At 39.9% G+C, this 11,236-nt stretch overlaps 1 protein-coding gene across 4 annotated transcripts in view; it reads right to left on the bottom strand.

Moving 5' to 3' along the window:
• Window positions 1-491: 491 nt before the first annotated feature.
• Window positions 492-11,236, bottom strand: part of LOC134648951 (transcription factor Sp9) — a 99,277-nt gene continuing 88,532 nt past the window's right edge. For all 4 annotated transcript variants that reach the window (XM_063503611.1, XM_063503614.1, XM_063503612.1 and 1 more), the window contains one exon: window positions 492-2,349. In XM_063503611.1, the coding sequence (XP_063359681.1) occupies window positions 1,222-2,349 (1,128 nt within the window). In that variant the 3' untranslated portion in view covers window positions 492-1,221. The remainder of the gene's footprint in view (window positions 2,350-11,236) is intronic.

The raw sequence follows: 11,236 nt of genomic DNA, 5'->3' as shown, positions 1-11,236 counted from the left end.
GACTATCCGAGTAAATATTTAGAACCCGTGATTAGTCATCTGTAGAATCCAGTAGTTATGCAAATTCAAAGTTATATGTATGTATTAACAAGCTTTTATTATTAGGTCAACCTGTATGTAACTATGTAATGGAATCTTGTAAGTAAAATTTGATCCACTTCCCGGTTTCCGATTGAGCTGAAATTTTTCATACACATGTAAGTCGGATGACAATGCAATATTATGGTACCATCGAGCTGATCTGACGATGGAGACAGGAGGTGGCCATAGGAACTCTGTGAAACAACGCAACCTAATTGTGAGGGGTTTTTAGAATTGTCTCGATGAATATTAGTTCTATGTCGTAAGAAAAGTACAGTCAGCGATAAAAGCTTATTAACTATATACTCAACGTGTCATAGAATAATTTATTAGGTGTAATTATATTTTAACCCAACATCTTTTTGTGTGCAGGTTTAAAGATTTAGTTGCATATGGGAACTTAATAGTTAGGCAAATGACAGTGTGACACAGATGTATCTATAAATTAATTGCGCTAGCAAATAACGATGTATTAAACAATTAGTTATCTAGTGCATATTTTAGTCTCGTATATATTTTAAGAGTAAGCACAAAGTCGTTTTGTCGGTGTCTCAGTTTATCGATTTTTGGTCAATGATGATATTTTCCTAGGCATATTCATTGACCGTACAGTTCATATATCTAATTAATATTGCAAAGTCAATATACCCAGCAGCCCGGCTTAAGTAAACTACCATTAAGTAGGAGCCATATTATTCACAAAACTGCATGTAAAATAGTTATCTTTATACATACATAAATTACAGGCAAGAACATAAGCATTAGCAGGGTCCGACAGTAAATTCGTTTTCATTCATATCAATTGAGGTATTATTATACGTATAAAGTAATGTAATAAATAATGAACTGTAATTTTGGACTAAAAGAGTGTGATCTACTTAATCTAATTAACCTTATAATTCTTACTATATCATTAACGTTCTATACTGTACAACACTTAAGTCTCACAACAAATACACTACGGCTGCAATAGGTACCGCATTGTCTATTTTACAGGAGCACGTTACTATGTACAATGTTCTGATATGTGGTATGTACAGGCCCGGGCTCGGGGCGCGGGCGGCAGTATCACAGGAGCGGTGCGTGGTGCAGCAGCGGCAGCGGCAGCGGCGGCGCGGGCGGCGCGGCCGCGCGCGCGCGTCACACCAGCGAGCCCGGCTTCACGTCCAGCGGGTGCTCCGGCGACCGTCCGCCCACGCCGCCTTCCCCTTGGCTGTTCTCCTCCGAGTCCGAACACGAATCCGAACTGCCTTTTTTACCTCCGTTATGCGTTTTCACATGTTTCGCTAGGTGATCTGATCGCATAAATCTCTTATTGCACACTGGGCACGCGAACCTCTTCTCTCCGGTGTGCGTACGTAGGTGCCGCTGCAGCTCGTCGGAGCGCGTGAACCTCTTGCCGCAGAATAGCCAGTTGCACACGAAAGGCCTTTCGCCTGTGTGCCAGCGAAGGTGGGCTTTTAGGTGGGACGTTTTGCCGTACACTTTTCCGCAGCCGGGTATGTGACAACTGTGAATGTTCTTTTTTCTTAGATGAGCGCCTGCGGGGCCTAGCCTCTCTGCTTCTTGGCAGTTGGGGCAGTCGCAAGTGGCTCGGCCGGCGTACCGGCGCTGCGACCGGGGAGAGGGAGCCTGCGCGGGTGGCGCCGGCGAACCCGGCCCGTGCAGTCCAAATGAACCCTGCGTCGGCAACACGGACTTATATGCGTCTTGAAGCAGGTGAGGGGCAGGGGGTAGTAAGTGAGCACCACCGGATAGTGAATGCGTTAATTGCGAGTAGTCTTGGCCCGCGTAATTTGCCATCTGTCCCCCGACGTCTAACCATCCGCTGTGAACGTCCCACCACGTACCGCCGACGGCACCCACGCCGCCCATTTCAGCAGCTTTTAAGGCACCACTACTGCCGCCACCGCCGACGTTGAAAGGCCACGATTCATAGGGGTGTCGGGAGTACATCGAGCCGAGACTCGCACTGGATTCGCTTTTGCCTAGGAGTTGATCGCCGGACGACGGGAAATAGAGGTCGTTTCCATAGGAGGGTGGCGCCGCACACGACGTGGGTCCTCGGCCGTAGGGGGTGCAGGCGGGCGGCTGCGAGCGCGGCGCGCCGCCGCCGCCGGGCGGGGAGTGCGCGCCGGGGCTCTTCTTCCACGGGTGGAAGCCCTTGCCCACGGCCGCGTCGGCCAGCGGCGGCGGAGATTTACTCGACAGCTTGTTGCACTGCGCCGCCAACATCGCCAGCGGCGTGCCGCGTAAGCTCGGGTGTTCCTGGAAAGACAGACAACGAATAGTTAATTAACGCGATCGAAAAAAGAAGTCCTACGAGTTTAATTATCATCAACGGTGGGTTTAGACCGTGAGAACAGGCCCGAGTGTCGACTAAGATTTATGGCCTAATTTATATGGGAACTAACGTGGTGTTCGGCTCGTGCCCGGGGCGCTGAGAAATAATATAAATAAATTATGAGATGGTTGTAGTGTATTTACAATTAGGCGGCGGTGACAGCTCCCGGCCGCTACCGCGAGCCGCGGGACGTCGTAATTAATAAACGCTACCCGCGTCACTGGCCTTCCAATATATATTATCTATCATTAAAAAATATATCGTTTTAATGATTTCGACTTCCTATAGTAAATAGATATCCAAGTAATATTTTAGAATAAGTAGATATCCTATATTTAAGTCTAACATATGTATTTGAATATACATACATAATTAGACAATGTAGGTATAAAAAAAAACTGTACCTATATCTAAACACCTATAGGTATATCTACACTCACTGATAGGCGTAGGCACCGCATTCGTAAAATAAAATTAGATCCCTAAGCACGTATAAAGCTAGAATAAGGGTGTAAAGCATAATCCATTCACCGTTGTTCATTTCAGCGAGTTAAAAATAAAGGTGAGCACACAAGGAACATCCGACCGGATATTTCACCCCAGCATGAGACACAAAGCGCCGATAAAAAAGTTCCATTGTGAGCAATAATAATATAATCCAGGGATCCGACACCGGGACACGGGGAACGGGGTGCGGCCACGCCCTGTACATTGTGATTGGCGCAGCTGTCGTGCCGTGTGTACGCGCCCTTATTCTTAAAACTTGGAAAACTGCGCCAGCGAATGAAAGGACAAATACAAATTTAATGAACGCTGAACATTTTATGAACTAGAGTCATGCCATGTTCGGAAAATTATCCTAGGTACAGCGCTTTTTTAGCACTACTTCGTTTTTTCTAAAAAATCACAAAACAGTGTTGAGTTTTTGTGAAGTTGTGTGGTAATAAATGTTAGAGTACTTAAATAATACGAGTATTTCTCACAAATGTGAAGGTTGATGTTTTAATCAAGTTTTTAACTAGTGTAAATAAGCAGCTACAGACGTTAAGACAGGTTTATCTTGCGATATCCGCATAGATATGAGTAGATGTAGGCCACAACGGTATAAATACGACTGCCCCATAGCCCATGACAATTACGATTACCATAAAAAAATCATAAAACCATATCCAATTGCCACGGCGATACTAAGTCGTGAGACTTTACTCTTTAAGATATATGTAGGTATATGTATATCTAGATAATAGGGTACCTATATTATTAGGTCTTTGATCTTTATTCCGTCGCATTTGTTCCGTCAATATTAAAATACCGACTATTTACGACCTACCTTATGTGACCAAGGCAACTATGAGTCAGTCAGAATGAGCTTTTATTTTTCATTTTCAATGTTATAATTATTAGTCACTAAATTAAAAATAAAATGTCGATATAAAACGAATCTGCTTCTTTTTGATTTTTAGAATTCAAGATTGAAACAGTCAGTCGAAATGAGAACCTCGGCCTTTACTTAAAGTTGGTTAAAATCATTCTCTGATCCATTGAGGTGTTAAATTTCAGATACATATAGACACTTCTCGAAGCAATTTTGGGATAATATTAGAAGATGAGTGGTAGAATGTGTTCTGCCTTGGTCGGCGGCGCTGTCATAATTACCCTAGGCATTATGCTCCATTTGGGGCTGGCGCGGGCGCACCAAAACAGAGTGATATCGGTAATTGGTCGTCAACTGGCCGCCTCGAGATTGAATCAAACCGTGGCGCCTCTCTGGCGCCGTGCACCGCATTACAATGTTGATGGCTTTTTCCTTGTCAAAAATGACGAAGATCTTTTGTCGTAAAAAATTAAATAAAACACAAAGAGATTCACCGACCATGTGAGAGTCAATGAAGTCGGGTCAGGTAGCGAGGATGGGATAGGTTTGTTCATTAGGTGATTTTCAGTTTGAAATCGAGATGTAATTAAGGTAGGTAGACCAGTAACAGTCTAACAAAGAACGTGAAAGATACGTATCCTTACAATATGATATAAATAACATTTTTTAACTGATGTGAGAGAGAGACGCAACGTGGGAAAGCCTCCCATAAGCTGGACTATAGAACATTGTAGGAGACACGAGTGAATGGTCATTGCGAAGATCCTTGGATGTGGCTCCAGAAGACTTTCGTCTGATATGAGTACCTGATATGAGTGAGTGTCAATGAAAGATGTCCTTCCAGATTTCAATCAAAATACTCAAACCAAAAGGAAAACCAGCAGAAATAATACATAATTCTCGTATCTTTGCTCTAAGAATTACGAGAGCCAGATCATAATTAGGCTTGCTAGTAGAATTTGAAAGGGGACCGGATGTATCAATGACCGCGTGGATCGGATTACTTAATTGCAGGCTTTAATTCAGTAGGCCAGCGCGGAGGAAACTCCGTGCCTGTGCTGTGGGAATGCATTCTTCAATGACTCAGAAAATTGAATTCAAAATCGGAAGCGAATCAGATGAGTGTTATATTCAACATATTTAATTCATATTATTATATTTATTAATCAAAAATACATAAAACACACAAACAAAAAAAATCATAATATTGATGTAAATTATATAAAAAAAATGTCTCTGAAGCGAGCTGAAGCGGCCGTGTCTTATACAGGTTGAAATTTTAATCACCGGCCATACTGTTTAGCCATAGACTTTAATATAGGTCATACTGAACAACTTTTTTAATGGGACCAATGCCGAAATCGCAAAAAAAGATGCACCACATCAGCCGGAATGTCAGCCAAATTTTTTTCCGTTATTTCGGTATTGATAATAAAAGTTGTTCAGTGTGTCCTACCTATAAAGTCATTACGCAGAGTATGGCTGGTAATTAATTTCTGCTGAGATCGTTCAGCATTTTCTTGTATCAAACTTCAACAATGACGTCATCTTCTAATATTTTTAGCAAAATATATTCACCAACCAAATTTCCAATTTTCTTTCATATCGCAAATAAGTTTAGTATCGTGGGCTGTAATTAAATTAATGTGAGAACCCATAAATTGTGAGTTAAACCTCCGCGGCACCGGCGCGGACGCAACTCGCCGCTGATTGGCTGATTTAAAATTATCCACCGAAATTATGATGAGCCGAAATGAATATTCAAGCGAAACGCTTATCCCGATGTGTTATTAAGATGATCGCGAAGTCGTTACTAACCAAATTATATTTCATAAAATTCATAACTATACTTATGAGCTAATATTTTTAGACAACACGTTATTCGAGATAATAAGGCTTATCGTCTCATACCGCTTAAATTAAATAAGATTATGATAATATTTGCTGATGCCAACATAAGCCAATAATGTGTGTTATAAGTTTACCTGCACGAATAATGAACTAGCTGACCTTTAGAATAAGAGCGGTTGAAGCTATAAAATTGCGATAATATTTAACCTTTCTAAAGTTTCTAGTTTTAAGTCGATGATTTTAATGAAGTAGGTAAAAAAGGAAAAATCCTGCTCTAATAGTGTGTGTCTTACATATTTTATGACAATAATATGGGGCATTATCTATGAAGAGGGACCTTATTGTCGATGGCGCTTACGCCGCACAGCTTCAGGCGGCATTGTATTTATATCGGAGCATCGTTAATAATGGCGTAAGCGCCATCGACAATAAGGTCCCTTTTTATAGATAACGTCACATATGTACTACGATAGGTGTACAAACATATGTAGACAAAATGAACTGTCCATTTAACCTTGATTTGAAATAATATGCGTCAGTTTTGGCCTTTGAAAGATTTCTAATTGTATAATAGGGATTTTATATTGTAAAATCCCGTTCTAATTCGCGTCAAATAAGCCTGCGGCAAATTGCAGACGGCTAATTGCACAATTAGGGAATTATCGAACGCGTCCGGGGTGAAACCGTACGCCATCGCTGTCGCCCCGACACCCCGGCTTCTATTCTAATGCAAATAAACGAGTTAAATTATCGCCTAATAATTTATATCAACATGACGGGATAAGTGATTTCACAGTGACTATGGACGATATTTTACGGAGAATGTTTTAGTTTTGTCTTTCAGTTCTTAATAATGTATCTCTATTTTACAGGTGCCATCAGATACAGGTTTACGCTATGTACAGTCACGCTCCGTGATTGTTACGCCATTTCGGGATCTAGCTAAATTGGAAATTCCATTAAGTATCGAACAACCAATTTAGCTATAAGTTCCTAAATGGCGTTACAATCACGGAGCGTGAAAGTACAAGTAGGTACCATCTTAATCTTAATACATTTTGATATTCGGGATCACGACCACAAAATCACCTAGTCATATTCTGTTTTGTACCAGGATTCGAACCCCACTTCGTACTCCGTTTTAATTATAATTATTGGGGCGTTACAACTATTGTCCTAAGACAAAATTATCTGTTTTCCTTCTATTAGTATGAAAAGTGCCCTTATTGATTTCCAGCGAACGAGAATTTGTAAGTAGCATCAAAATACGATCATTAGGCTGCAAGGCAAGGGTCGGCGCCTGTCATTTGAAACTGACTGGGGGAAGTATCGATTAACTCTTCCTGTCCCATGTGACTTTTACAGCTACGATCAGTTCTATGGAGTGTTGGGCATTGTTCGTTCATGAGCAAAATCTGTTCATATGACTTTATGAAATGACTTATCTATTACATACCTACACTTGTAGGTAGGTACATGTATTATTATTTCAAAAGGTATGTATTAGCATAGCTTCTTTCTTAGTTAATTTGGTCCTTATAGCTATTCTGAAGTTCCCTCAAGGGCTTTGAAGCCTGAAATAAATGTTTCAATATATCATTCATTTGAAAATCTCTGTAAGACTAAGCCCTAAATAGAGTAAAGGGTTCGGTTCGAATCCGGCCTCGGAAACTGGCGGGATTATTTACTATAAATGACTACTATATAGGGTTTGCAATCCGGATAATTTCATACATTTCGGTATGAAATTATCCGGATCTGGATCCGGATCCGCGGATCTTCCCATACATTTCGGATACGTCGTGCAAACCCTACAACCACAGATTTAAATATACCACCTACTACTATATAATAACTAGAATTGGAATAAAGATTTGGAAACCTAGTATGTGTGACAAAGCCGTGATTGCGAGTTCAAGTTTTTCCTCTAATTAAAATATATACATAGAAATATCTCAAGTAGTTACTATAAACAATTAGCGACCATTGTATGGTCGTGTATATTGTATGTAATTTTATGTATATAAAGAATCTTTATTTATTAAGGCATATTTATTTCACGCAATATAAACTAAATGTAATGACATTTCACAGTTTGGCGGCGATGGTCTAAGTGAGTAAAGCGTGAAACCGCGTAGTTATCCGCGGCCATTAGACCGACCACCACATGGCGATCGCGTCAAATTGGGCCGAAACAAATTATTTATTTAAAGGGAAATTACCGACTTGTGACGCCGTCCAACTTTGACGCATGCCCGACATGTGGGGGACCGAGTTTTTGTCCAGATTCGGTATTATGATCTATGCCCTATGGAATATGGAATTGTAGGAACTTGTAATAGGAGAGGATTCTGTAAAATATTTGTCTTGCTACGTTTAGGGCCAACGTGACCAAAATGTTTATCGAGTGTCGATCGCCGCATGTCCCATCTAACGCATTCATCAGCAATTTGGACAGATTACGTATTGTTTCTCCGCGATTATCGGAACGTTTCAATAAAATCGCCGCCTAGTCGGTAATGTGAGCGTTTAAATTTGATAAGTCGATGAAATTGTGTGGTAATGTGTCGGACATGAGCGCCCACTCGCTGTCGAGCCCCGAGGCTCCGCTAGTGCTCTGTCGAAAGTAACATTATAGCCTGAACGCGTTCTTTACTTTAAAAAAACTTCTGCATATATATTATAATATATAAATAAGAATCTTTGATCGATCTAAGTAGATATATAACAACAAAAACTGGCGCTTGGTTATCGAACCTACACACACATTTTATAACTACATACATAGTTTATTATTGCTACATTCTAATAAACATAGATAGGTACCTAAATGTTATATACACAAAAAATATATCACAAATCGTTCTGTTCTGAAACGCGGTAAAAAAAAAACAATTATTTTCCACCGTAAATATCCTTTACAAAAAAAGTGTCGAAACACCATCCAATTTAGAAGGACATTTAAACCGTCAAAATTCTGATCGAAATTACCCACCAATATTTTGCGTGACGGAATTTGCTACACAAATTTTCTGAGTGAGACCGACCTTCACCGGCTGGGACCAGATAATAGGAGTACCAATTTGAGAAACCAGTTTCAGACGAATAAAAAACAAGCGGTCGAATGGAAACAAGGGACTCCCTTCCACTTTGGCTTTTGTGCTGTCGCTCTGTAGCAGAGCTACAGTCAATACAATATAGCTGGCTTTTTTACTCTTAATTACTCGAATGTTGAATCAAATTATTTAAGTGGCCGAGAACTGGCTCAGGTACATTTATGATGTTTGAATAAGGTTTAGTCTTTTATTACAGCCACATCTTAAAACACTTATAATTCCGGTTTATTTTATACTCATGTACATAATAAAATACTAACTGCAAAATACACGGACAAGAAACGCATAAATTAAAAAAGGATTCATTGCAATGAGCCATGGAGTGATCAGGGATTGATAATTAGTGAAAGAAAATCGCCCGGTTTGGAGCATTTTTTTCTTTATCAGTAACATCATTTTCGTTTTTACATAGGTAGGTACTAGCTTCTGCCCGCAAATGTCTGCGTGGAATAATGATCATATAAGAATTATCCTATGTCCTTCCTCGAGCCTCAATCTCCATAGCAAATTTCATTCAGCGTTGTCGCAACGGCCGCAGCGTCAGAGCCGCAGCATCAGTGTCGCATCGGTAACTGACGCAGATACACTTCCGAGCGGCGCGACACCGGCGACAGTCGCAGTTGTTATTCCATACGGTGCATAACGGTAACGGTGCGGTGGTTTCCATACTGCATAATACTATCGCTCTGTCGCCGCGTCAGTGTCGCTGCGTTATTGACGCTGGAGCCGCTTTGCTCGGAAGTCTACCTTAAGCGTGGAGAAGTAACAGGCAAACAGACAGACAAGGTTTCTTTTGCGGTTATATTATTTATAGAAATCATTTAATTACGGTAAAAATAAGCGTAACTGAAAGTAAAAACAGTATAATTAAATATGATTATGACCAAGAGGTGACAAAATCAACGTAATAACATAGTTGTCAAATTAAATGTTTCGATTTGCCCTATCGACGCAGCTGACAAAAACTTAAACACCAATAATTACACCTAGCATACAATGATTATAATAATTAATACCGACATCAAGTAATTCAATCATTATAACAGCACAATGGCAATTAAAATTGTGAAATTAATTGCACCGAGACATGGCATGGCGAAGTGTCGAGCGTTTTACATTAAATTTCAGGGTCCCTTTGACAACTGAACCAAAGTTAACTTTCACCTCATCTCAACAACATAAATATTAGATAAATACCTAAGGTTTGTTTGGATTAAATATAATATCTGGGTGACCGAGCTTCGCTCGGAAAACATATAAAAACTTGAAAATGCGCGTTTTCCCAGAGATAAGACCTAGCTAGATCGATTTCTCGCCCCCGAAAAACCCCATATAGTAAAGTTCATCGAAATCGTTAGAGCCGTTTCCGAGATCCCCGAAATATATATATATATATAAATAAATAAATAAACAAGAATTGCTCGTTTAAAGGTATAAGATATGTATGTAGATGGTGAAAATAGTGATTCCTTGATAACCTATAAAGTTTTCTTAGGTCGATCAAACTAACTGAGGTTAGCCGGAAGAGATCCCTCATAAGCATATTCAATAAAGTATTACCTATTACTTACTAATATCGACGTTTTCATTTAGGTAATAGCGTAGTAACACGTAGCGCTTAACTTTTTTAGGGTTCCGTACCTAAAGGGTACAAATTGGACTGTCTGTCTGTCACCAGGCTGTATCTCATGAACCGTGATAGCTAGACAGTTGAAATTTTCACAGCAAATACAACAAATTGAACAAATACTAAAAACAGAATAAAATAAATATTAAAGTGGGGACTCGAGTCCCATACAACAAACGTGATTTTTTAAATTTACTTGTATTGTAACATTTATAAAAGAGAAGATGTTGATGTCAATTTTAGCTTTAGTCTTTCTCCGATACCACTAGGACAATGCCGTCCTCGAAACGTCGGAGGTAAGTTTAAAACTTAAATATATACAATTAAGTCCCGTTTTCGGTTTTCGTAATCGTAATTAAAAATATCCATTACATGCCTGTAGGTAGTGTAGGTATAGTGTCGTAATCCTACCTTTATTTGCCCTTTAGTTTAGAATTTAATTCATATTTAAAGCGGTAAAATTTACTTTCAACACAGAGCGAATACCTTAAGGCATATTGATAGCATTGTGTAGATAAGTTCAAGGCCGCATTGCATACAAGGAATACAATGTGATAGCAGCATCGCGTGTGTCGGCGCGTCGCCGACGGCCCGCTCTCGAGGTTTCTCGGAAAACGTCGTTAAACTCACGTATTTTTGGTAGCAACTTAATGCCAGTAATTTCCTCAGAAATCATTATAATTAGCTCAATTTAAACCATAGTAACAAACAAATAAAATGGTTAGACTCAAGTGTGCCGCAGGGCACGCGAGACCAACTTTATTGCCCTGATTGTCTATCCGATGTATGTCTACAAGATTACCTAAAACGATTAATAGCTAAACCTGTTTCTTAATTTTACA

The sequence above is a fragment of the Cydia amplana genome, chromosome 6 (assembly GCF_948474715.1).
Source record: "Cydia amplana chromosome 6, ilCydAmpl1.1, whole genome shotgun sequence".
NCBI classification, from domain to species: domain Eukaryota; kingdom Metazoa; phylum Arthropoda; class Insecta; order Lepidoptera; family Tortricidae; genus Cydia; species Cydia amplana.
Note: the sequence above shows the minus strand (reverse complement) of the source record. Positions and strands in the feature narration are given on the sequence as shown.